Genomic DNA, 27,859 nt, shown 5'->3' on the forward strand with positions numbered 1-27,859 from the left:
GGCGTGAGCCACCGCATCCGGCCAATTGCTGCCCCATTTTAATATCTCTCTGGTCCTGATAATTGAAAGAACTCACTTTCCTCAGACAAAAATTCTCTAATTATGCATAGAGTCACTAGAATGAGACTGTAATTTGTAAACACAAAGAAAATCGGCCGGGTGCAGTGGCTCACGCCTGTAATCCCAGCACTTTGGGAGACCGAGACGGGCGGATAACGATGTCAGGAGATAGAGACCATCCTGGCTAACACGGTGAAAACCCGTCTCTACTAAAAAAAAAAAAAAAAAAAAAAAAAAAATTAGTCGAGCATGGTGGTAGGCACCTGTAGTCCTAGCTACTTGGGAGGCTGAGACAGGAGAATGGCCTGAACTCAGGAGGTGGCGCTTGCAGTGAGCTGAGATTGCGCCACTGCACTCCAGCCTGGGAGACAGAATGAGACTCTGTCTCAAAAAAAAAAAAAAAAAAAAAAAAAATCTGTAAAGGTCAGACTTAGAGCAAGACCCATTTGGGATGTCTCCTGGAGAAAGGGTTTGTGAATTTAACAGTAACTTTAGCTTAAACTGACTCAAGTAGAGAGCTTCCTGTTGGTGAAAATAAAGGTCTTAAAGGAGAGAATCATTTCTAAACTGAGGAGGGGACAAAAGGGCATTTCGAACTCCCGGATAAATCCTTAATTTTCTCTGCCTCATCATCTGGGACTGATCCGCCCTGGGGGGCTCCATTTCAGCAGTCACAGTTTGGCTTCCAAGCTTGGAAATATCATTTACCTTCTGACAGCGGGTTTTCCTTGTGAACTGTGCATGAAGCAGTCTGCTTATCTGAACTACTTCAAATGTTTGCTTTACTTTTCTTTTGATTCCTTTATAAAATATTGCTGCCAGCCGGGCACAGTGGCTCACGCCTGTAATCCCAGCACTTTGGGAGGCCAAGGCGGGCAGATCACGAGGTCAGGAGTTCGAGACCAGACTGACCAACATGGTGAAACCCCGTCTCTACTAAAAATACAAAAATTAGCCAGGCATGGTGGCACACGCCTGTAATCCCAGCTACTCAGGAGGCTGAGGCAGGAGAATCGATTGAACCTGGGAGATGGAGGTTGCAGTGTACTGAAATCAAACTCCAGCTGAGCAACAGAGGGAGACTCGGTCTCAAAAATAAATAAATAAATATATATATATATACACATATAGCTGCCATATAATTCCAGGTTTTCCATGCACTTAGCTTTATTCTGTTGTTGGTGTGTTGTTTTCATGAGTGAAAATGAGTTGATTGAGAGATAAAGTATGAAAAATCCTTGGCCATCCCTCATCCGAATTTATAATCTCTGACATCAGGCCTCTCTCCTCTTCCAGTGTTGGCCTGACCAGACCTTGAGGCAGACGACCTCCCCACCCCAACCCCCCTCCCCCCCACCCACCTTACCTGAAAGAAGAGCACACTGAGTACAAGACGACACCAGTGTCAGCTCTGGAAAGACTGAAGCACGTTCTCCTGAAATGCCAGTATCCCCAGGGTGGGGGCCAGGTTGCAGCACAGAAAGGAAATCCAGCTGTGGCTAGAACCTATCTTTTTCTTTTTCTTTCTTTTTTTTTTTTCAGACAGGGTATTACTGTCACCCAGGCTGGAGTGCAGTGCCGTGATCATAGCTCACTGCAGCCTCTACCACCAAGGTTCAAGCAATCCTCTTTCCTCAGCCTCCTAAGTAACTGGGACTATAGTCGCAGGGCCACCAGGATGGGCTGATTTTTTTTTTAATTTTTATTTATTTATTATTGTTATTATTTTTTGTGGTGGAGCCTTGCTCTGTCACCCAGGCTGGAGTGCAGTGGCACGATCTCGGCTCACTGCAAGCTCCGCCTCCCGGGTTCACACCATTCTCCTGCCTCAGCCTTCCGAGTAGCTGGAACTACAGGTGCCAGCCTCCACGCCCGGCTAATTTTTGTATTTTTAGTAGAGACAGGGTTTCACCGTGTTAGGATGGTCTCGATCTGCTGACCTCGTGATCCACCAGCCTCAGCCTCCCAAAGTGCTGGGATTACAGGCATGAGCCACGGTGCCCGGCCTTTTTTCTTCTAGAGATGAGGTCTCACTACGTTGCTGAAGCTGGTCTTACTCCTGGCCTCAAGCAGTCCTCCTTTCCAGCTCTCCCTAAGTCCTGGGATTATAAAGGTGTGAGCCACATGTCGGGCCTAGAACCTTTCATTCACGCTCCACTCAGCCGGGTGTTAAATTCTTCTCCTCTCACTCCGCCCCCCAGAAAGCGGGGCCCGTGGCACTATCCAATCAGGAGCGGCGTGGAGTGGCCGTGCAAATTGTCCAATCAGGCGCGGCTCCGGGAGGAGGGCGCCAAGCTCCACAAAACTGCCAGGCGTTGTCAGGTGTATGCTGCTCTGAGAGGCGCTGGAGGTGGCTTTGCTGCAGCTTCTTTCCAGAGGTGACTTGCAATGAACACGGAAGTCGTAAGGAGAACCACAGACACCTCAGAAGCCGGGAAATTGTGAGTGTTGTGGGGGACGTCCTGAGACCGTGGAGCAAGGTGCTGGATGGAACCTACAGGAACCTGCTGTGACGGGACCCGGGCCTGTCTGGGGCGACTCTGGAACTGGTGGACTGGTGTCCCCCTGGCGCAGCCACCGTGCCCGATTTAAGAGAGAATTTTCAATGACTAAACTGCACATGTACGTCTCCTGACACAGAGCACCTGGTGACAACCATCAACTGTGAAGGTCACGGAGCTGCTGAAGCAGAAGAGTTCATAATTCATTAGCCTTTGTTTGGTTGGTTGTTTTTTTTTTTTTTTTTTGAGATGGAGTCTCGTTCTGTCGCCCAGGCTGGAGTGCAGTGGCAAGATCTTGGCTCACTGCAACCTCCGCCTCCCGGGTTCAAGCAATTCTCCTGCCTCAGCCTCCCAAGTAGCTGGGACTACAGGCACACGCCACCACGCCCAGCTAATTTTGTATTTTAGTAGAGACGGGGTTTCACTGTGTTGCCCAGGCTGTTCTTGAACTCCTGAACTCAGGCAATCCGCCCGCCTCGGCCTCCCAAAGTGCTAGGATTACAGGCGTGAGCCACCGCGCCTGGCTGTTTTGCTTTGTTTTTGAGGCTAGAGTGCAATGGCGCGATCTCGGCTCACTGGAATCTCCACCTTCCGGATTCAAGCGATTCTCCTGCCTCAGTCTCCCGAGTAGCTGGGATTACAGGCATGCGCCACCACGCCCGGCTAATTTTGTATTTTTAGTGGAGACAAGGTTTCTCCATGTTGGTCAGGCTGGTCTCAAACTCCTAACCTCAGGTAATCCGCCCGTCTCGGCCTCCCAAAGTGCTGGGATTACAGGCGTGAGCCACCGCGCCCGGCCTTCATTAGTGGTTGTACATAACAGTTTCTTAATGTTGAAATAATAGTTTGCTGTCTTCATTTTCTCAAAGGAATAATTATTTGCCAGTTTTAAAATCCACTTAAAGTGTCTTGAAATTTTTCTCTTCTACTTTATGGTAAACACAGGAGGAAAGCAGGGACTCTGCTGGATTCTCATTCAAACACTGGGATTGAGGGTGTTTGCCTCATGGAACTGAACATTGTAGGCGAAAAGCAGGTGGAAAACTTTCAGGGGGCAGCATAGCCTGAGTCCGGTGATCCACACTAAGACCAATCTGGAGCCTGCAAAGGGAGGGAAAGGGAGCTCCCCTGAGTGCTTCCTGGGCAGCCTGCCTTCCCCTGTAGGTAGCCTCCAGTTGCTCAGAACAGCTCCAGGAGTGTGGATTCTGAGAAGCTGCAGAGTCCTGGAAAGCAGGAACTTCACAGGCAAATGCACGTGCAGTTTTCTCTCCTTTCTATTTTCCCATGGTAGTTTTCTAGAAAACAGTTTGATTTTTCTTTTTTTTCTTTTTCTTTTATTTTCTTTCTTTCTTTCTTTCTTTCTTTCTTTCTTTCTTTCTTTCTTTCTTTCTTTCTTTCTTTCTTTTTTTTTGAGACAGAGTCTTGCTCTGTCACTCAGGCTGGAGTACAGTGGCGCGATCTCGGCTCACTGAAACCTCTGCCTCCCGGGTTCAAGCGATTCTTGTGCCTCAGCCTCCCCAGCAGCTGGAATTATAGGCACCCACAACCTCCCCAGCAGCTAGGATTATAGGCGCCCGGCTAATTTTTGTATTTTTAGTAGAGACGGGGTTTCGCCATGTTGGCCAGACTGGTTTCGAACTCCTGATCTCAAGTGATCTGCCCGCCTCGGCCTCCCAAAGTGTTGGGGATTACAGGCGTGAGCCACTGTGCCCGGCCTTGATTTTTCTATATATAGAGTTGCTGCAGTCTAGCTGTAATTTGTATATATGAACAAAATATGTGAAGGTCATATTTGGAGACTCATTTAGGTAGCGTTCCAGAGAAATGGTTTATGAGCTGGAGAGGTCGGAATTGCAAAGGACTTAAATTGACCACAGGTGAGAGTTTTCTGCTGGTGTAAATTACTAAGGTATTGAAGGAGGGAGCATTCCCACATTGTGATGCTGTGACAGGAAGGCATGCTGATCTCCCAGAGTTAAATCCTTAGGTTTCCCGCTTCATCACCAGGGTCTAGTGTACGCTGTGGCTTCACTTCAGCAGTCACTGACTCTCAAGCTTGGGAATATGTTTTACCTTCTGAATTCGCCTTTTCCTTTTTTTTTTTTTTTTTTTTTTTGAGACGGAGTCTCGCTCTGTCGCCCAGGCTGGAGTGCAGTGGCCAGATCTCAGCTCACTGCAAGCTCCGCCTCCCGGGTTTACGCCGTTCTCCTGCCTCAGCCTCCCTATAGCTGGGACTACAGGCGCCCGCCACCGTGCCCGGCTAATTTTTTGTATTTTTTAGTAGAGACGGGGTTTCACTGTGTTAGCCAGGATGGTCTCGATCTCCTGACCTCGTGATCCACCCGTCTCGGCCTCCCAAAGTGCTGGGATTACAGGCTTGAGCCACCGCGCCCGGCCGCCTTTTCCTTTTTAAACATTCTGAAGTGCCCTGCTTATCTGAGCTAGTTCAAATTTTTGCTTTACTTCCCTTTTGATTTCTTTACAGAATATTAAGGAAATAGAACTTGTTTTTCCATACATTTAATAATTTTATTCACTTGTTGGCAGTTTTTAATTTTCTTTTTTTTTTTTTTTTTTTTTTTGAGACGGAGTCTCGCTGTGTCTCCCAGGCTGGAGTGCAGTGGCGTGATCTCGGCTCACTGCAAGCTCCGCCTCCCGGGTTCACGCCATTCTCCCGCCTCAGCCTCCCAAGTAGCTGAGACTACAGGCGCCCGCCACCACGCCCGGCTAGTTTTTTGTATTTTTAGTAGAGACGGGGTTTCACCATGTTAGCCAGGATAGTCTCGATCTCCTGACCTCGTGATCCACCCGCCTCGGCCTCCCAAAGTGCTGGGATTACAGGCTTGAGCCACCGCGCCCGGCAGTTTTTAATTTTCTTGGGTGAAAATGAGTAGATTGATTTGGGAGGCGAAAGTGGGAGGTTCACTTGAGTTCAAGGAGTTCAAGTCCAGGAGTTCAAGACCAGCCTGGACAACAAACGAAATTCTGTCTCTACAAAAAAATTTAAGAATTTGCTGGGCTTGGTGGCATGTACCTGTAGTAGCAACTAGTCAGGGGACCAAAGCGGAAGGTTCGCTTGAACCCAGGAGATGGAGGCTGCAGTGAGTTATGATCATGCCATTGCGCTCTAACCTGGGTGGCAGAGCTAGACCCTGTCTCAAATAAATAGATAAATTAATTAATTAATTAAGTGATAAATAAATAAATAAAGTAAAAAATAGAAGAGAGAGAAAGAAGTATGGTACGAGAAAGCCTTGGGCATACTTCCCATATCCTCAACCCAAATTTCCGATCCCTGGGAATATCACGCCCTTTGTTCTGTTCCAGTCCTGCCTGGAACTCCCTGCGCACACCTGTGACTCCTCATGCAAGAGGTAGATGAAGAAATGACCCATTGAGTACAGGAAGTACCTTCTTTGGTAAACCTGGATTAAGTTCTGCTAAAATGCAAGTATCTCTCATCTCCCCATCCGCCGCAGACCAAGTAAGGTGAAGGGGACGAGGGGAAGAAGTGCACCCTGCCTTTGAGGGTTGGGGCCAAGACCCCTCATTCCCGCTCCACTCATCTGTGTGTCACATCTCCTGTCATTCACATCTGTCAAGATGCAGGGGGCAGAGTCCGAAGCGGTACCCAATCAGGGACACCGGGGCGGAGCTTTGCGATCAGTCCAATCAGGCGCGCCGCTGGGGACGCAGCTGCAGACGTTCAACCTTCTCGCGGGATTTTCATTTCTCGCGTCTGCCGTACTTGGTTTCGCTTCACTGGTCCCAGAGGCCCCGAGTGGCTCGGCTGGAGTCTGTGTGGCGCTGTTCCCTGTACCGGCCTTGGGATCTGGAGGGAGGAAGCCGGGACACCCGGGAGTTAGGAAATGGTGAGTGTGTCCAGCCCTGCGTCCCGAGACAGGGAGGAGGGGCTGGTTGGACGACCGGAACTGGCTGTGGCGGGGCCCGGGCCTTCCCGTGGGCGACTCTGGGTCTGCGTGCAGAGTCCCTCTGGCGCAGTTCAGCCCTCGGTACCCTCGGCTGCAGGGTGGGGCTGGGCCGGCAGCCGGGACCCCGGGCGTCCTTATTCCGCCCTGTGCCGCGATTGCGGCCCCGGCCCCGGAGCCCCAAGTCTCCAGATTGTGCGGGGGCCACGCGAGGGTCATGGGGTGGGGGAAATCCTGACTTGTGCATGGAAGGAGCTGTGGTCTATGAGGTTTCCCGTTCCTTTTCTCTCCACGGAGGACACCCGTTTTTTCCTGAGTTTTCTAAGTGTATGGGATGCAGCGTCCCAAATCCTCACTCCGTCCCCTAGCCTGCTGTTTTCAGGGCTTCAGTAAATCTCCGAATTTCCGGTTCTCTCCTCGCTTTTCCAAACGCCACCCTCTCCTCTCCCGTTCACGACAACATTAGCAACCGTTTCTCCTATATTCTACATTTCAAACACTTTTTCATTGTTTATTTTTCAACAAAGCAATGAATTACTCTTTCATCAAGATTTGTTTTCTGTTCATAGCCTTGACACTCCGCTGTAAGAAAAAAAAAAAAACAAAAACCTTTGTGCCTCTCTTTTTATCTTCTCTAGGTCCGGACACCTCATCAGAATGACTTTGAGTTGAGGTTCCCCTTTGGAATCTTTACAGGGTGATATGCCTTCAGCGCCCTCTCCTATTTATTTTTTCCTGGTTCTAGGTTTCAAAACTGTCTGGAGCTGACTCAAGCTGCCCACAGCTGCCAAGTCTCTTGGAGGGTTTAGTGAATATTGGGTCTTGGGTGACTCCTCCCAGAGGACAGTTGAAATAGAATGGTGGAGCCGGGCGCAGTGGCTCACGCCTGTATTCCCAGCACTTTGGGAGGCCGAGGCGGGCGGATCAAGAGGTCAGGAGATCGACAGCATCCTGGCGAACACTGTGAAACCCCGTCTCTACTAAAAACACAAAAAACTTAGCGGGCGCCTGTAGTCACAGCTACTCAGGTACGAGCGCCTGTAGTCGCAGCTACTCAGGAGGCTGAGGCAGGAGAATGACATGAACCTAGAGGGCGGAGCTTGCAGTGAGCGGAGATCTCGCCACTTCAGTCCAGCCTAGGCAACAGAGCGAGACTCCGTCTCAAAAAAAGAAAAAAAAAAAAAATAGAAGGCTGGGAGAATGCCCTGGGACTAGGATAAATCTAGCATACCCTGCTTCTAAATAGCCCACCCCTGGGGCACTCAGCTTTTCCCTCCTCAACCCCTATTTCCAAACTTTGGAGACACATTGGTGGTCTGCCAATCAGATGCCTGTATTGAGGATTGAGGAAAGAAAAGATTTTTTTGTGTTTTGAAAGAGTCTTGCTCTGTCGCCTAGGCTGGACTGTAGTGACGTGATCTCGGCTCACTGCAACCTCCATCTCCTGGGTTCAAGCGATTCTCCTGCCTCAGCCTCTGTAGCTGGGACCACAGTTTTGTGCCACCACGCCCAGATAATTTTTTTTTTTTTTTTTTTTTTTGAGACGGAGTCTCACTCTGTTGCCCAGGCTGGAGTGCAGTGGCAGGATCTCGGCTCACTGCAACTTCCGCCTCCCAGATTCAAGCGATTCTTCTGCCTCAGCCTCCCCAGGACCTGGGACTACAGGCGCACTCCACCACACCCGGCTAATTTTTTGTATTTTTAGTAGAGATGAAGTTTCACCGTGTTAGCCAGGATGGTCTCGATCTCCTGACCTCGTGATCCGCCTCCCAAAGTGCCGGGATTACAGGCGTGACCGCACCCGACCTCAAAAAAATAATTTTTGTCTGATAAATGCGGGTCCTTTTAAATGAACGGGCCGTAGAGACATTTAAATGATACAGCAATCGCCTTCTAACTCCCTGAAGCTATGAATTCATCTTTTGAAACTGCTGTTGCCACAAGTAGGTATAATTAACTTACTAATGCAGCACGGGACACTGGAACCCACACCCTATAGCTTAACAGTTCATAGCCACGCACTTATCAATGTTACTTCTGTAAATCAGTGAGAATTCCTGACAAACAACTTTGGATCAGCCCACTTCCTGTCCCCCTTTTTCAGGCACTTTGGGTCATATTTTGTGCTTCAGCCTCTACTTTTTAGGTCGGCAAGGGAAAAGACGGAAATGATTCCTGTCCTTTGGATTCTCTCAGCCTTGTGAAGGGAGAAAAACTATCTCAGCGAGGTGATGGAAGAACCTGAAAAACAAAATGCACTTCGGGTACACAGTGGGGCATAATGCAGTGTCTATTAGGCAGGTGGTCACTGAGCATTTCAATGAGCACGATGGGGGTAGAGGGATGTCCCAACAGATAAATAGGATGACTTCTGCTAACACTGGAGTCAGATGAATATCTGTATTCCAGTTCAGCATTGCTTCTCCCTGGGATTGTTGCCTTAACAACAAGTTCAGCTTGATTATTTCATTTAGTTGAAAGTGAATTTTATCAGTAGAGCTTCATAGAGAAGATAATGTATTTCCCAAGAGGTGGTAGTTTCTTTCAGGGGGAAAGAAATTAGTCTTACATTCCACATTTTAAAAATTCTTATTTTCAAGGGCTTGTATCTGCATTTCTCCATATTTTGGAGTGATTATCTACATGATACGTGTAGGTACTGTGGCTTTTCACCTAAGAAGCAGAATCTCATTCTAGTACATTTGAGAGTCATGAAGCCAAATTTTTGATGGTCTGTGTCAGAGACAGAAAGTCTCCAATGTATGTGTTCACAGTGGTATGGATTTTATGCCTCAAGTCACTTAGAAAAGTGTCTTAGAAAACCTGGACAGTGCCCTTGTGTCTTCACAAGAATTCTTTGTGTATTTATGGAGATGATTCTGTAATCTTTTGGGACATGGACCAATGTGTATCTCTTCATACTCATATTCTGCACCATCTGTATGTAGCACGTCAGACTTAGCAGTGTGACCTTAAACTTTTTAAATAAAACTGAAAGGTCAATAAAATTTAAACTGGCCACGCGCAGTGACTCATGCCTGTAATTCCAGCACTTTAGGAGGCCGAGGTGGGTGGATCACATGAGGTCAGGAGTTCGAGACCAACCTGGCCAACATGGTGAAACCCTGTCTCTACTAAAAATACAACAATTAGCCAGGTGTGGTTGTGGGCGCCTGTAATCCCAGCTACTCAGGAGGCTGAGGCAGGAGAATCACTTGAACCCAGGAGGTGGAAGTTGCAGTGAGTTGAGATTGTGCCATTGCACTCCAGCCTAGGCGACAGAGCAAGACTCTGTCTCAAAATTTAAACTGCTTAACAACAATAACAACAACAAATTCTTATTTATTGTTTATTCTTTCCCGGAGCATGTGTAGTATATGTGTAGTATGTTTGTCAGATCTGTGTTCTGTTGGGTGACTTGAAATGGAATTCCAGGGCTTAACCTTGAGAATATTATCAGGGGAAAGAAATGGGGGTGGGGAGAACCAACTCTTCTATTGTGGTTTCAGAAAAATGAATATGGTTTCACAAGAAAGTTGGTAGATAAATTGGGGAATTACAAAGATTCACCAATACATCAATTTCTCTTGCAAGGTGGAGAATTTGTGACAGCGAGTAACTGTTCTGTTTCTTGTTGTTGGAACTTGGCAGATTAATTCTAAATCTTAGGGAGCAGGACCTGGCAAGAACTAGGAATCCTCTAATAGGATTTTTGTTTACTAAATTATTTTTTTCATGGAAATAGTAATTAAGTAACATCTTTGTCTGAAAAGAATAGATGGTAGATTCTTACGCTTTTTCTGTTCAGCTGTGATGTAAATGTGCTTTAATTTTCTTCCCTCCCATAAACATTGAGGTTGATTTTGCTGGATTCATCAAACATGAGTCATCAAACATGGGTATTTTCTTTAAATATCCACATAAGGTGTGTAAAGGGAAGTGGGTAGCCTTAACTGGGCTGCAGAGGCCTGAGGCCAGTGACTCCAAACTGAGGCCAATCCAAAGGAGTACTGCATAATGGAAGGTATCAACCAAATATAAGATCTGCAAAGATCTGAAAATTTAGGCAGAAAAGCATTTTCTTTCATAGGAAGGGGTAAACAAAATTAGAAAGAAGGTGAGGAGGAAGAAGGCAGGATGGAGGGTGCAAAATGAGACCTAGATCAGAGCATGTTTTATTCTGAGGTTATTCTCTTCTTAGGAAGCGTTGCCTGTTTGTTCAGGCTGAGAATGGGTCAAAGTTAAGGACCTGGAGGAAATTTACAAGTCAAGGGCTTGTATCTGTATTTCTCCATATTTTGGAGTAATTATCTGTATGATATGTGTAGGTCCTGTGGCCTTTCACCTATGAAGCAGAATCTCATTGTAGTACTTTGAGGAGTCATGAAGCCAAATCTTTGATGGTCTGTGTCAGAGACACAAATTTAAGGTATGTTTGGTTAACAAATGTTTTGTTGGCCGGGTGCGGTGGCTCAAGCCTGTAATCCCAGCACTTTGGGAGGCCGAGACGGGCGGATCACGAGGTCAGGAGATCGAGACCATCCTGGCTAACACGGTGAAACCCCGTCTCTACTAAAAAATACAAAAAACTAGCCGGGCGCGGAAGCGGGCGCCTGTAGTCCCAACTACTCGGGAGGCTGAGGCAGGAGAATGGCGTGAACCGGGGAGGCGGAGCTTGCAGTGAGCTGAGATCCGGCCACTGCACTCCAGCCTGGGCGGCAGAGCGAGACTCCGTCTCAAAAAAAAAAAAAAAAAAAACAAATGTTCCCACTGATCAGTGAACACAAAACTGTTCAGCTAATGTTTTATGAAGCAAAGAATGGGCATTTGTAGGCCCGATGCTGTGGCTCACGCTTGTAATCCCATCACTTTGGGAGGCTGAGGCCGGAGGATAGCTTGAGCTTAACAGCTTGAGACCAGCCCAGGCAACATTGCCAGACTTTGTCTCAAAGAAAAAAAAAAGATAACACTGGGCACGGTGGCTCACGCCTGTAATCCCAGCATTTTGGGAGGCCAAGACCACCCTGACCAATATGGAGAAACCCCGTCTCTACTAAAAAAAATACAGGCACCTGCCACCACACCCCATCTCTACCTAAACCCTTTCTCCAAGAGGCAAAAGCATCTAAGTCTGCCCCTCAGAGACTTTCCCAATTTGTACAATTTGTTCTACAATTAAACCAATTCTCTGGAAGCAAAGCCAAACTGCTAATAATGTTGAGTTTTACTCGAGCCCTGTAATCCAGTTAAATGGATACGGTCACAGAAATCACTGCCCCGTTAACCACTCAGTCCTTTCTGTTTTGCAGAAGCAGACTGATGCAAAGATACCTTTTCCATTACTTCACAGTGTTTTTTTCTTTAAATAACAAAACCAGATAGTGACTACAAATGTCCATTCTTTTTTTTTTTTTTGAGATGGAGTTTCACTGTTGTTGCCCAAGCTGGAGTGCAATGGCATGATCTCGGCTCACTGCAACCTCCGCCTCCTGGGTTCAAGCAATTCTCCTGCCTCAGCCTCCTGAGTAGCTGGGATTATAGGCGCATACCACCATGCCCAGCCATGTATTTTTAGTAGAAACAGGGTTTCATCATGTTAGCCAGGCTGGTCTCCAACTCCTGGCCTTAGGTGATCCGCTCACCGTGGCCTCCCAAAGTGCCGGGATTATAGGCATGAGCCACCACGCCCCCTCAAGCCCCATTTTAGACCACAGTAAAGGGGGAGAGGCTGGATACTGAGTTCTGTTAATATGAAAATTCTGGAATGAAGACATTCTGAGAGCTTCCTGGTTGGTGAACACAGTGATGTGCTGGGAGGGTGGAACTCAAGTCCTGTAGGGAAGGGGGTCCTATACTCCCTTCCCTGGAGGGTCTAGTGAATATGGGCCCTTGTGTGACTCCTCCCAGAGGACAGTTGAAGTAGAGGGCTGGGGCCTTCCAGGGGACCCCCACTTCCCTGGTCCTATACATCTTTTCCATTTGGGTGTTCTTGGGTGATTTTTTTTTTTTTTTTTGAGATGAAAGTTATACTCTTGTTTCCCAGGCTGGAGTGCAGTGGCATGATCTCAGCTCTCTGTAACCTCCACCTCCTGGGTTCAAGCGATTCTCCTGCCTCAGCCTCCCAAGTAGCTAGGATTACAGGTGCCTGCTACCACGCCTAGCTAATTTTTTTTTTGTATTTATGGTAAAGATAGGGTTTCACCATGTTGGCCACGCTGGTCTTGAACTCCTGACCTCAGGTGATCCACCCACCTTAGCCTCCCAAAGTGCTGAGAGTATAGGGGTCATCCTTTATGACAAACTGGTAAACCTGTGTTTTTCTGAGTTCTGTGAGTAGTACTAGCAAATTATTGAAAGTGAGGAGGGTTTGTGGCCAGGCGCGGTGGCTCACCCCTGTAATCCCAGCACTTTGGGAGGCCAAGGCGGGTGGATCATGAAGTCAGGAGATCAAGACCATCCTGGCTAACACGGTGAAACCCCATCTCTACTAAAAATACAAAAAATTAGCTGGGTGTGGTGGCAGGTGCCTGTAGTCCCAGCTACTCGGGAGGCTGAGGCAGGAGAAGGGCGTGAACCCGGGAGACGGAGCTTACAGTGAGCCGAGATCGCGCCACTGCACTCCAGCCTGGGCCAGAAAGCGAGACTCCATCTCAAAAAAAAAAAAAAAAAAAAAAAAAAAAAAAGGTCAGGTGCATTTCCTTTTAGTTCAAGTGGCAATTCATTTGCAATAGGAATCATATGGACTTTGAGTTTTTTTTTTTTTTTTTTGAGACATGGTTTTAATCTATCGCCCCGGCTGAATGAAGCACAGTGACTCAATTTTGGCTCACTGCCACCTCTGCCTCCCAGGCTCAAGGGATCCTCCCATCTCAGCCTCCTGAGTAGCTGGGACTAGACCCAGCTAAAATTACCACACCCTCCTTTTTTTTTTGGTAGAGACCAGGTTTCGCCATGTTGCCCATACTGGTCTCAAACTCCTGTGGTCAACCAATCTACCTGCCTCAGCCTCCCAAAGTGCTGGGATTACAGGCATGAGCCACGATGTCTGGCGTCTTTTAAATTTCTCGAAAAAAAAAAAAAAAAAAAAAAAGCGAGGAGGGTTTGTTGGATTTATATGCAGTTGGTTAGAATTAACGGTGCCTCCACCACCACCCCCCGCCCTGCTATACCACCCTGCCAGCACATCAAGGCTGGGACTGGCATCTGCAGTGGGGGCTGTGTCCTGGGGTAAGCCCTGGACTTGTGGGATCTGGGCTAATGCCAGGTGATGACAGAATTGAATTACTGGATCCCCAGCTGGTATTGGAAAGTTAGTTGATATTGAGCAGTCTCCATGTATTTGTTGTCAGAAAAAGTGACTTACATCAACTCCGAGTGAGTGGTTGCTGGTGAGAATTAAGACCCTGGAGGAGGGAGCATTTCCACACTGAGGAGGGGACAGTAGAGTAAGTAGTGCTCCGAGGATTATATTTTCTAATTACTCAGATATTCCTCCCTCACTGCCTGGGAGGAGCCACTCTGGGCTGCATCTCCACAGTGAGAGTATAGTAAACTTTTGAATGTAGGTAAAGGTAAACAAATAAGCCTTGGGCATTTCTGGCGTGTCTCCCTGATTTCACCCTCCTTCTCTGTACCCAGAGATGACCACAGTACTGATTCTGTTTTTTTTTTTTGAAATGGATTCTCACTCTGTCACCCAGGCTGGAGTTTATTGGAGGATCTCGGCTCACTGCAAGCTCCGCCTCCCGGGTTCACACCATTCTCCTGCCTCAGCCTCCCGAGTAGCTGGGACTACTGGCGCCCGCCACCACGTCTGGCTATATTTTGTATTTTTAGTTAAGATAGGGTTTCACCATGTTAGCTAGGATGGTCTCCACCTCCTGACCTCGTGATCCACCCTCCTCGGCCTCCCAAAGTGCTGGGATTACAGGTGTGAGCATTACAGGTGTGAGCCTCCGTGCATGGCCATTTTTTTGTATTTTTAGTAGAGACAGGGTTTCACTGTGTTAGCCAGTATGGTCTCAATCTCCTGACGTCGTGATCTGCCCACCTCGGCCTCCAAAAGTGCTGGGATTACAGGCGTGAGCCACCGCGCCCGGCCTTTTTTTTTTTTTTGAGATAGGGTCTGGCTCTGTCACGGAGACTAGAGTGCAGTGGCATGATCTTGGCTCACTGCAGCCTCTTCCTCCTGGGTACAAGCAATTCTCCTGTCTCAGCCTCCCAAGTAGCTGGGGCTACAGGCACACACCAGCACACCCAACTAATTTTTTTTTTTTTTTTTTTTTTTTTTGAGACGGAGTCTCACTCTGTCCCCCTTGCTGGAGTGCAGTGGCCGGATCTCAGCTCACTGCAAGCTCCGCCTCCCGGGTTCAGGCCATTCTCCTGCCTCAGCCTCCGGAGTAGCTGGGACTACAGGCGCCCGCCTGTAGTCTTTATTGTTTAAAAAACAATTTTAAGCCGGGCACGGTGGCTCAAGCCTGTAATCCCAGCACTTTGGGAGGCTGAGACGGGCGGATCACAAGGTCAGGAGATCGAGACCATCCTGGCTAACACGGTGAAACCCCGTCTCTACTAAAAAATACAAAAAACTACCCGGGGCCGGGCGCGGTGGCTCAAGCCTGTAATCCCAGCACTTTGGGAGGCCGAGACGGGCGGATCACAAGGTCAGGAGATCGAGACCATCCTGGCTAACATGGTGAAACCCCGTCTCTACTAAAAATACAAAAAACTAGCCGGGCGAGGTGGCGGGCGCCTGTTGTCCCAGCTACTCGGGAGGCTGAGGCAGGAGAATGGCGTGAACCCGGGAGGCGGAGCTTGCAGTGAGCTGAGACCCGGCCACTGCACTCCAGCCTGGGCGACAGAGCGAGACTCTGTCTCAAAAAAAAAAAAAAAAAACTAGCCGGGCGAGGTGGCGGGCGCCTGTGGTCCCAGCTACTCCGGAGGCTGAGGCAGGAGAATGGCGTAAACCCGGGAGGCGGAGCTTGCAGTGAGCTGAGATCCGGCCACTGCACTCCAGCCTGGGCGACAGAGCCAGACTCAGTCTCAAAAAAAAAAAAAAAAAATTTTAAATATTTCTTTAAAGCTTTATTGTTGCTTTGTCATAGGTTTTGCCACTTGTAAGTTTTCAGTAAGTTGATGTTAACAATATGCTGAAAAGGTATTTTGTGGTTTCTTTACCTAAATCCATTGCACACATGCTGCTGTCTGAGGCTGTGGGTCACCCAGGTTACTAACCATTCCACTGCTTGATTTGAGTTGTTAGTATTTTACCTGTCGCCAATGTAATTGTTATTTTTGTCTCCAAGTGCTAATGCTTCATAAATTTCTTTTTTTCTTTTTTTGGAGGTAGGTCTTCCTCTGTCGCCCAGACTGAAGTGCAGTGACACGATCATGGCTCACTGCAACCTTGGCCTCCCAGGCTCAAGCAATCCTCCCATCTCACCCTCCCAAGTAGCTGGGACTACAGGCATATGCTACACGCCTGACTAATGGTTGTATTTTTTTATAGAGACGGGGTCTTGCCATGTTGTCCAGGCTAATCTTGAACCCTTGGGCTCAGTACTGGGATTATAGGTGTGAACCACTGTGGCCAGCCATGCTTCATAAATTTTTTTTTTTTTTTTTTGAGACGGAGTCTCACTCTGTCGCCAGGCCAGGCTGGAGTGCAGTGGCACGATCTTGGCTCACTGCAACCCCTGCCTCCTAGGTTCAAGCGATTCTTCTGCCTCAGCCTCCCGAGTAGCTGGGATTACAGGCTCATGCCACCACACCCAGCGTATTTTTTTTTTTTTTTTAATTTTGAGATGGAGTTTCGCTCTTGTTGCCCAGGCTGGAGGGCAATGGCACAGTCTCGGCTCACCGCAACCTCTGCCTCCTGGGTTCAAGCGATTCTTCTGCCTCAGCCTCCAGAGTAGCTGGGATTATAGGCATGTACCACCACGCCTGGCTAATTTTGTATTTTTAATACAGACGGGGTTTCTCCATGTTGGTCAGGCTGATCTCGAACTCCCGACCTCAGGTGGTCCGCTCACCTCGGCCTCCCAAAGTGTTGGGATTACAGGAATGAGCCACCGCGCCTGGCCCCACCCAGCTAATTTTTATATTTTTAGTAGAGATAGGGTTTTACCATGTTGGCCAGGATGGTCTTGATCTGTTGACCTTGTGATCCGCCCACCTCAGCCTCCCAAAGTGCTGGGATTAGAGGTGTGCGCCACTGCATCTGGCCGCTTTGTAAATTTTATACATTAGAAAAAAAAATCCCTGGGATATAGCTTATAGATAAATTCAGATTGACTTGGGAATGCCAATGGAATATATAGATTAACCCTCTGACCATGTATGCATGTGTATTTACTCCTTATACATAGTTCTCTTTATTTTTCTCTGTGTGATTACATGTTGCTTTTTACACTGGGATTGAGCATTTTTTCCATGTGGACTTTCATCTTCTGTAAAATAATTTTCAGTCATCTCGTCACACTAAAGTCATTTGCATATTTATTGTTTCATTTCTTTCTTCCTTTTTTTCTTTTTTTTTTTTTTGAGACGGAGTCTCGCTCTGTCACCCAGGCTGGAGTGCAGTGGCCGGAACTCAGCTCACTGCAAGCTCCGCCTCCCGGGTTTACACCATTCTCCTGCCTCAGCCTCCCGAGTAGCCGGGACTACAGGCGCCCGCCACCTCGCCCGGCTAGTTTTTTTTTTTTTTTGTATTTTTTAGTAGAGACGGGGTTTCACCGTGTTAGCCAGGATGGTCTCTATCTCCTGACCTCGTGCTCTATCTCCTGACCTCGTGATCCGCCCGTCTCGGCCTCCCAAAGTGCTGGGATTACAGGCTTGAGCCACCGCGCCCGGCCTTTTTTTCTTTTTTTTAACGTATTCTGTAGACTAATTCTTTTTCATTTGTAGGGATTGCTAATAGTTTCTTGCAGGGAGTGATTGACCTTTTCACTCCATTCTACATTTTGATGGACTCTTTTACATTTTTTTTGTTTGTTTGCTTTTTTGGCTGCTTTCTGCATGCACCATCATCAAGGGTGAGGAAAGGTACTCTTCTTGTTTTTTGTTTTTTTGTTTTTTGTTTTTTTGAGACGGAGTCTCGCCCTGTCGCCCGGGCTGGATGCAGTGGCCGGATCTCAGCTCACTGCAAGCTCCGCCTCCCGGGTTTACGCCATTCTCCGGCCTCAGCCTCCCGAGTAGCTGGGATTACAGGCGCCTGCCACCTCGCCCGGCTAGTTTTTTGTATTTTTTAGTAGAGATGGGGTTTCACCGTGCTAGCCAGGATGGTCTCGATCTCCTGACCTCGTGATCCACCCGTCTCGGCCTCCCAAAGTGCTGGGATTACAGGCTTGAGCCACCGCCCCCGGCCTCTCTTCTTGATTTTAATTGAGTTGACTTTGGCTCTTCCTTTGAGGCCTACTTAATTTTCTTGTAAAAGAACATTCTAGGGAGTATATATTTAAGGCAACTTGAATCTGTGCTCCCAGTTAAATAAAGAACACTCTCAGCCGGGCGCGGTGGCTCATGCCTGTAATCCCAGCTCTCAGGGAGGCAGAGGCGGGAGGATAGCTTGAGCCCGGGAGTTTGAGACCTGCTTGGGTAATATAGCGAGACCCCGTTCTCCGCAAAAAGGAAAAAAAAAAAAAAAAAACACTCTCCCTACAGTGAAGTTGGAAAAAACTTGTAACTTATGAGGGTTTGCTACTTTAAAAAATTTTTTTAAATTTTTATTTCTTCTCTCTGTCTCAAAAAAAAAAAAAAAAAGTCTCACTCTCACCCAGGCTGGAGTGCAGTGGCATCATGTTGGCTCACTGCAGCCTCCACCTCCCGGGGTCAAGCATTTCCAGTGCTTCAGCCTTCTAAGTAACAGGGATTACAGCAGTGAGCCACCACGCCCAGCTAATTTTTGTATTTTTAGTAGAGACAGGGTTTCTCCCTGTTGGCTAGGCTGATCTCAAATTCCTGACCTCAAATGATCTACTTGCCTAAATGCCATACCCATGACCAGGTGTCCCTCTCAACAGCACACTTGTTTATACTTGCTCTGTACAAGCAGGCACCTTGTAGCTCTTGTCTGACCATTGTCAGTTTAATCCAAGAGTAGCCACTAATCCGGTATCTATTAGTGGCTAGTAAACACTGCTACTCTGTTCCTACCAAGAGAGCCCTGATTATGATAGTAGTTAGGTTCAAATAGTAGTCAGGTGTGTCAATTAGGCATTTAGGTGAGACTCAGAGGAGACAACTCAACAAACACAGGAAATAATAGGAGGAGTTTATTACTTAGAAATCCCAGAGGCCGGGCATGGTGCTCACGCCTGTAACCCTAGCACTTTGGGAGACCAAGGCAGGTGGATCACGAGATCAGGAGATTGAGACCATCCTGGCCAACATGGTAAAACTCTGTCTCTAGTAAAAATACAAAAATTAGCTGGGTGTGGTGGGGTGCACCTATAGTTCCAGCTACTCGGGAGGCTGAGGCAGGGGAATCACTTGAACCAGGGAGTCGGAGATTGCAGTGAGCCGAGAAAGTGCCACTACTCTCCAGCCTGGCGACTGAGTGAGACTCCATCCGGAAAAAAAGAAAAAAAAAAAAGAAATCCTAGAGAAAGGAGGGTAGCATGCCTTGTAGGCCAGCAGGTAGGTGGAGCTACTTGTGACACGTACCCTCAACCTGTCAGTGGGGCACAAGGGAAACAGAGGAAATTGCGGGCCAAATCCTTTATTGGGGTCCAAGGTGTTACCTAACCCAGCTTCTCTTTGGGAGGTTTTGGTGTGTTTAGAGGAAGGAGGCACGAGTTACATGGAGTCACACCGTGACTGTCAGGCGGTCATTGCAGCGTGTCGGTTCAGTCCATAGGAGTGTGGGTGTCAGTGGAAGAGTCAAGTAAATTGTATCTAGGTGTTCCATAGGGAGGCGATCTATAAGGCAGATGAGTGGATCAACCACATGGAGGAACTGGGAGGAAGTAGAGAACTGCAAATGGTACCAAGGGTGATTGAGCCCTGCTTCTGGTATGAGAAAGTTAAGCCTATATTAAAAGGAATGACAAATGCCTGGGCGTGGTGGCTCACACCTGTAATCCCAGCACTTTGGGAGGCCAAGGCAGGTGGATCATTTGGGGTCAGGAGCTCGAGACTACCCTGGCAAAACCCCATCTCTACTAAAAAACACAAAAATTACCTGGGTGTGGTGGCGCATGCCTGTAATCCCAGCTATTCAGGAGGCTGAGGCAGGAGAATCTCTTGAACCTGGGACGTGGAGGTTGCAGTGAGCCGAGATGGCAACAGTGTACTCCAGCCTGGGCAACAGAGCGAGACTCTATCTCAAAAAACAAAACAAAACAAAAAAAAACAATTACTTTTGCTCCAACCTAATAAATTGGATACTGAAGTAACATAAAATTATATGAATTCAGGATAATAGGCAAGTCTACAATTAACTGATTATTATATAGATTGTGATTTTTATATATAACAGCTATATATATATATATATATATATATATATATGCTTTCATCCACAGTCCTTTCATAGCCTTTATTTCTCCCCAAGACAAGCCATAGAGACTAAAAATATACTCTGATCTTCCCCTGCCTTTCTGTCTTGGAGCTGGCCATAAAGAAATTTTCTGACTTATCTTGCCTCTTTGCAGGTCTTAAGACCCCCACTTCAGAAAGGATCCTACCCTATACCCAGGAGGAAAGAATGTACACAGAGACTAAGAAGAGTGAGCAGACAGGCCTTATTGGTTTTCCCACTATTAGTATTAGTCCATACCCTTGTTGTCCAATTGCACTTCTACGGGGTGTTCCATACTTTTATCATTCCTATTGAATGATGTCTGTCCTAAACGCCATGCTTTTATCATTCCTACTGAATGGTGTCTATATAAAAGGCCCAAGAGGATGGAGTATGGGGAGCTTCTAGACAGCTAAACTCAGGGAGACTTGTATTATAGGAAGGTGATCAAGAACTCATCCCCATGCCAGGAGTGAGTCGTACCCTAACTCTACCGGAATGGAAGCTCCTGTGCTTGGGACCCTTGTGGATCTTGCCCTATGTATCTCTACCTGGCTGTTTATTTGTAGCCTTTAAAATAGACTTTATAATAAACTGGTAAACGTGTTTTCCCGAATTTTGTGAGCTGTGTTAGCAAGTTAATTCAGCCGAAAAAGGGTGTCATGGGAACCTCAATTTGAAGCCTGTTGGTCAGAAGTTCCAGAGGCCTGGTCTTGCCACTGCTGTTGGATATGTGGGGTCAGTCTTTTAGGACTGAGCCCTCAACCTGTGGCATCTGCTGCTATTCCCAGGTAGGTAGCTTCATAATCGAATCAGTTTGGCAGATACCCAGCGGCTATATGCTGCACAATTCATTACTTGTCTTTTTTTTTTTTTTTTTTTTCTCTGACAGAGTTTCACTGTTGTTGCCCAGGCTGGAGTGCAATGGCATGATCTTGGCTCACTGCAACCTCCGCCTCCCGGGTTCAAGTGATTTTCCTGCTTCAGCCTCCCCAGTAGCTGGGATTACAGGCATGTACTACCACACCTGGCTACTTTTTTTATTTTTAGTAGAGACGGAGTTTCTCCATGTTGGTCAGGCTGGTCTTTAACTCCCGGCCTCAGGTGATCTGCCCCCCTCGGCCTCCCAAAGTGCTGCGATTACAGGTGTGAGCCACCACATCTGGCCTATTACTTGCTTTTTGATGTGGAGAAACCACCACGCAGTTGGTCACAGAAGCCTTTTGTGTTGATTGTTGTGGTGTGAGGGGAATAGCAGGGTGTGTTTTTTTCACTTAGTGATATGCAGGGGATTGAATATTCTCTTGTAGATAACCATTTGTCCCTGCCCCTGTGTTAAAAGTATCTGTCATCTCTATCACTGCCTGACAATGCCTGTTCTGTCACAGGTTCTTGTGCCTTAAATAGATGCCCTTGTTTCAGATTTTGCTATTTTTCATTGGTCTGTCTGTCCATCTCTCTGGTAATACCATACTCTCCTGATTACTATAGATTTCAAATCCTTGATGTATGTTAGAGAAAGAACTTTGCTATCTTAGTCATGTTTGGCTGCTGTAACAAATAACCACAGACTGGATGCCTGAAACAACAAGCATTAATTTCTTTCTTTCTTTTTTTTTTTTTTGAGACGGAATCTTGCTCTGTTGCTCAGGCTGGAGTACAATGGTGTGATCTCAGCTCACTGCAACCTCTGCCTCCCGGTTCAAGCGGTTCTCCTGCCTCAGCCTTCCGAGTAGCTGGGACTACAGGCATGCACCACCAGGCCCAGTTAATTTTTTGTATTTTTAATAGAGACAGTGTTTCGCCACGTGGACTAGCTCCAAGATAGAAAGGCAGGGTAGATTAGAGTGTATTTTTGGTTTCTATGGTCTGCCTTGCAGAAAAAAGAGAGCAAGTGAAACGAGGTTAGCCGAAGGGCAGAGAGAGAGATTGTTTTCTTTCAATTTTTTTTTTTTTTTTTTGAGACAGTCTTGCTTTGTCGCCCAGACTGGAGTGCAGTGATGCCATCTTGGCTCACTGCAACCTCCACCTCCTGGACTGAAGTGATTCTCCTGCCTCAGCCTTCTGAGTAGCTGGGATTACAGGCACGCATCACCACGCTCGGCTAATTTTTGTATTCTTAGTAGAGACAGGGTTTCGCCATGTTGACCAGGCTGGTCTCAAACTCCTGACCTCAGGTGATCTGCCTGCCTCAGCTTCCCAAAGTGCTGGGATTACAGGTGTGAGCCACCGTGCCCGGCCTTATACTTTGCTTTTTAGAGTAGTTTTAGATTCACGGCAAAATTGAGCACATAGTACAGAGTTCCCTTATGCCCCCTGTTCCCACTCAGTTACAACGCCTCCAGCTATCAACATTCTGCACCAAAGTTGTACATTTGTTACAATTGATGAACCTATTTGAGACATCATTGTCATCCAAAGTCTAGCCTACATTAGAATTTATTCTTGCAGTTGTACATTCTATGAGTTTTGACAACTAACTATGCAGTGACATTTCTACTATGGTGTAATACAGGGTAGTTTCATTGTCCTAAAAACCCTCTCATCCACTTATTTATCCCTCCCTGCCACTGACTTCTGGCAACCACTGATTTTTGTACTGTTTTATGATTCTGTCTTCTGCAGTGTTATGTAGTTTGAATTATACAGTATGTAGTCTTTTGAAAGTTGTTTCTTCCACTTAGTAATAACCATTTGCGGGCATGTGATCATGAAAATTTTTTTAAAAAGTAATACACATTTAAGCTTCTTCCATTACCTTTTAGCTCATTTATTTTTTTTATTTTTATTTTTTTTTTTTTGAGGCGGAGTCTCGCTCTGTCGCCCAGGCTGGAGTGCAGTGGCGCCATCTCGGCTCACTGCAAGCTCCGCCTCCCGGGTTCCCGCCATTCTCCTGCCTCAGCCTCCCGAGTAGCTGGGACTACAGGCGCCGCCACCACGCCCGGCTAATTTTTTTGTATTTTTAGTGGAGACGGGGTTTCATTGTGTTAGCCAGGATGGTCTCGATCTCCTGACCTCGTGATCCGCCCGTCTCGGCCTCCCAAAGTGCTGGGATTACAGGCTTGAGCCACCGCACCCGGCCTTAGCTCATTTATTTTTAGTACTTCCATTGTCTGGAGGTAGCTGTTACATATCCATTTATCTACTGTAAGGCATCTTAGTAGCTTCCAAATTTTGAAAATTATGAATAATGCTGCTGTAAACATCTGTGTACAAGTGTTTGCCTGGACCTAAATTTTCAGCTCATTTGGATAAACTTACCTTTGGTCTGGAGGTTAAGAGATACTCCTCTGCCACATAGGATGGGTTTTGAAGAATTCACTCTGAAAATCAAGTGAACGTGGGCTTATGATGAGGTTTGTGTAAAACCCCTCTGTGTATATGATCTCCTGATTCAATGAGTACTTTTTTTTTTTGAGACGGAGTTTGTTGCCCAGGTGGGAGTGAAGTGGCGTGATCTCAGCTTACTGCAACCTCCATCTCCCTGGTTCAAGGGATTCTCCTGGTTCAGCCTCCCAAGTAGCTGGGATTACAGGCACTTGCCACCACGCCCAGCTAATTTTTGTATTTTTAGTGGAGATGAGGTTTCACCATGTTGGCCAGGCTGGTCTCAAACTCCTGACCTCAGGTGATCCACTTGCCTCAGCCTCCCAAAGTGCTGGGATTACAGAATTGAGCCACCGCGCCCAGGCTTTCCATGAGTATTAATCTCCTTTTTTGTAACAGATCTCCTAGTGGGTGCTGCATTAAACAGAGCTGAACAAATAACCCTATCTGCCTGAAGCAGGGTGGGAGACAAGAAACAAGATATAAGTAGAATATGCAGTGTGTCAGGTGGTGCTTAGTCCTAAGGAGAGAGAGAGAAAGCTGGGAGGGAGTGGAGGGGCCTGGGCTGTGTTTGTCTCTGGGAGCACCTGTTTATGTCTCTGAAGTGTTATCTCTGAGGATTTGTGTGTCTGCCTGGGTGTGTCCACCTATATGTGCAGTGACAAAATGTGAGTGATTTTGTATGTCTGATGGGGAGACAGAGGCTATGTTTGTATGCCCTTTAAAATCTGGAATGCTTTTATTTCATTTTCTTGCCTGATTGCCCTGGTAGCACCTCTTTTAGCATGTTGAATAGCTGTGTCAAAAACAGACATGCTTGTCTTGTATTTGATCTTAGGGGGAAACATTCAGTGTCACCATCAGTATGATGTTATGGTGAGGTTTTCTTGGATACCTTATTTCAGGTTAAAGAAGTTCGCCTCCATTCCCAGTTTACTGTTTTCATGGTGGAAGAGGTATTGAAATATTGACCTTTGTCAAATGTTTTTGATACTGATTCTGTTAATATCGTGAATTTCAAATGTGAAAACAATTTTGCTTTTCTGGGCTACATCTCACTTGAGTATGGGATTTTTTTTTTTTTTTTTTTTTTGAGACGGAGTCTCGCTCTGTAGCCCAGGCTGAAGTGCAGTGGTGTGATCTTGGCTCACTGCAACCTCCACTTCTTGGGTCCCAGTTCAAGCAATTCTCCTGCCTCAGCCTCCTGAGTAGCCGGGATTACAGGCATGCACCACCACGCCCAGCTAATTTTTGTATTTTTAGTAGAGATGGGGTTTCACCATGTTGGCTAGGCTGGTCTTGAAATCCTGACCTCGTGATCTGCCTGCCTTGGCCTCCCAAAATGCTGGGATTACAGGCATGAGCCACTGCGCCCAGCCTTTTTAAAAATCTTTTTGGTAACAGTCATTCTAGCAGGTGTGAAGTGTTATCTCATTGAGGTTTTAGTTTGCATTTCCCTAATGATTCAGGATGTTAAACATTTTTTCATGAATGTCTTTGTCATTTATGTGTGTTCTTTAAGAAATGTCTGTTTGGCTGGGCGCGGTGGCTCAAGCCTGTAATCCCAGCACTTTGGGAGGCCGAGGCGGGTGGATCACGAGGTCAGGAGATTGAGACTATCCTGGCTAACATGGTGAAACCCCGTCTCTACTAAAAATACAAAAAACTAGCCGGGCGTGGTGGCGGGCGCCTGTAGTCTCAGCTACTTGGGAGGCTGAGGCGGGAGAATGGCGTGAACTCGGGAGGCGGAGCTTGCAGTGAGCCGAGATCACGCCACTGCACTCCAGCCTGGGAGACACAGCGAGACTCCGTCTCAAAAAAAAAAAAAAAAAAAGAAATGTCTGTTTAGGCCGGGCGCGGTGGCTCACGCCTGTAATCCCAGCACTTTGGGAGGCCGAGGCGGGCGGATCACAAGGTCAGGAGATCGAGACCACGGTGAAACCCCGTCTCTACTAAAAATACAAAAAATTAGCCGGGCACGGTTGTGGGCGCCTGTAGTCCCAGCTACTCGGGAGGCTGAGGCAGGAGAATGGCGTGAACCCGGGAGGCGGAGGTTGCAGTGAGCCGAGATCGCGCCACTGCACTCCAGCCTGGGCGACAGAGCGAGACTCCGTCTCAAAAAAAAAAAAAAAAAAAAAAAAAAAGAAATGTCTGTTTAGATCCTTTGCCCACTTAAAAAATTGGAGGCCAGGCCCAGTGGCTCATGCCTGTAATCTCAGCACTTTGGGAGTCTGAGGCAGATGGATTGCATGCGGTCGGGAGTTTGAGACGAGCCTGTGCAACATGGCAAAACCTCATCTCTATCAAATATACAAAAAAATTAGCTGAGCATGGTGGCCCATACCTGTGGTCCCAGCTACTCCCAGCTGAGGTGGGAGGATGGCTTGAGCCTGGGAGGCAGAGGTTGCAGTGAGCCAAGATTACACCACTGCACTCCAACGCAGGTGTTAGAGTAAGACTCAGTCTCAAAAATAAATAAATGAATAAATAAATAAGTAAAATTTAAAATTGGTTTGTTTTCTTGCTATTGAGCTGTTTGAATTCTTTATATATTTTGGATTTTAACACCTTATCAGATATATCATTTGCAAGTATTTTCTCCCACTCCGTGTGTTGGCTGCCCTTCCACTCTGTTAGTTGTGTCCTTTGCTGTGCTAAAAAGCTTTTTAGTTTGACATCCACATCCACAATGGTGCTGTCAAAAACAGCTACATGGGAACTTGTTTATGTACTCTTTCTGCAGTGTCTGCTTTCACCCAGAACGCTTTTGTGAGATTAAGCACCTTCCTTATATCAGGAAGATTGTGGGCCTTTCCTGTTATTCACAGCTGAATGTAGTCCCTGAGTTAGGTTTCATTGTATGTGATCAAACATAGTATGCCTTATTTCCTCAAGCAACATTTTTGGACGTGTTTCTTAGAAATGGTTTACTAACTGGTTTCGAACAGCATGTATGCTAACAAATGTTAATGTCTTTTTCATTTGCTGCTAAGTTATATCAAAATATTCCATTGCAGGCCAGGCGCGGTGGCTCACGCTTGTAATCCCAGCACTTCGGGAGGCCGAGGCGGGCAGATTATGAGGTCAGGAAATCGAGACCATCCTGGCTAACATGGTGAAACCCCATCTCTACTAAAAATACAAAAAAAAATTAGCTGGGCGTGATGGCGGGCACCTGTAGTCCCAGCTACTCGGGAGGCTGAGGCAGGAGAATGGTGTGAACCCGGGAGGTGGAGCTTGCAGCGAGCCGAGATCATGCCACTGCACCCCAGCCTGGGCGACGAGCGAGACTCTGTCTCAAAAAAAAAAAAAATTCCATTGCAATCATGGATCAGATCAACTTTATAATAAACTTTATAATTTTGTGGTGTTATTTGTTAAATATCGTGAATCGGGCCGGGCGTAGTGACTCACGCCTGTAATCCCAGTACTTTGGGAGGCCGAGGTGGGTGGATCACAAGGTCAGGAGATCGAGACCATCCTGGCTAACATGGTGAAACCCTGTCTCTACTAAAAATACAAAAATTAGCCGGGCATGGTGGCAGGCACCTGTAGTCCCAGCTACTCGGAGGCTAAGGCAGGAGAATGGTGTGAACCTAGGAGGCGGAGCTTGCAGTGAGCTGTGATCGTGCCACTGCACTCCAGCCTGGGTGACAGAGTGAGACTCCGTCTCACACACACACAAAAAAATTGTGAATCAATATTCTGTGCATACAATTTTAGGTGTGTTTTTTTCACATAAATTGTCATGCTCATGTAGTCACAGTTTGTATCACAAGAATTACTTCTCATTCACTTATGATACCAAAAGTTAAATCAAGCTTTTAACCTTTTCCCAAAGATCATAAGGACCATACCTCTTGTCAAAGAAGGTATAAAAAAAAGTCATAAATACGATAGCAAACCATATGTGACTGTGTGGTGTATCAGTAGGAGAGAGCTCAAAAGAATTTCTTTTTTTTTCTTTTCTTTTTTTTTTTGGAGATGGAGTCTCGCTTGTCACCCAGGCTAGAGTACAGTGGCACAATCTGGGCTCACTGCAACCTCTGCTTCCTAGGTTCAAGCAATTCTCCTGCCTCAGCCTCCGGGGTAGCTGGGATTACAGGCACAGATCACCATGCCTGGGTAATTTTTGTGTTTATATTTTATAGAGACGAGATTTCTCCATGTTGGCCAGGGTGGTCTCGAACTCCTGACCTCAGGTGATCTGCCAGCCTTGGCCTCCCAAATTGCTGGGATTACAGGCATGAGCCACCACACCTGGCCCCAAAGAATTTCTTATAGGACTTCTGCTTGCTTTAGGTGTATCGATTGCTATTCAAAGAAGGAAGAAACTTCTCTGGATTGTATACTATGAAGAAGCAAGGTTATTTTTGGCCTTAGTTATTGTGATAGTTCTTACCTAGAAGTAAAAAAGATGGAGTGGTGCTAAATTTATTACCTAAACACTGAAATATTTCTTATGATGAATTAGACATGGCTTCCCATAACATACCTCAGTTGAAATACATAAATTCTAACTA

General features: G+C 46.8%; 1 protein-coding gene across 1 annotated transcript in view; it reads left to right on the plus strand.

Annotated features, from left to right (window-relative positions):
- Positions 1-6,289: 6,289 nt before the first annotated feature.
- The window catches only part of LOC105469274 (zinc finger protein 136), a 32,472-nt gene continuing 10,902 nt past the window's right edge, over positions 6,290-27,859 (plus strand). The window contains exon 1 of the mRNA XM_011720256.3: positions 6,290-6,433. Coding sequence (XP_011718558.1) covers positions 6,431-6,433 — 3 coding nt within the window. The 5' untranslated portion in view covers positions 6,290-6,430. The remainder of the gene's footprint in view (positions 6,434-27,859) is intronic.

Source organism: Macaca nemestrina, chromosome 20 (genome assembly GCF_043159975.1).
Source record: "Macaca nemestrina isolate mMacNem1 chromosome 20, mMacNem.hap1, whole genome shotgun sequence".
Classification (NCBI taxonomy): Eukaryota; Metazoa; Chordata; class Mammalia; order Primates; family Cercopithecidae; genus Macaca; species Macaca nemestrina.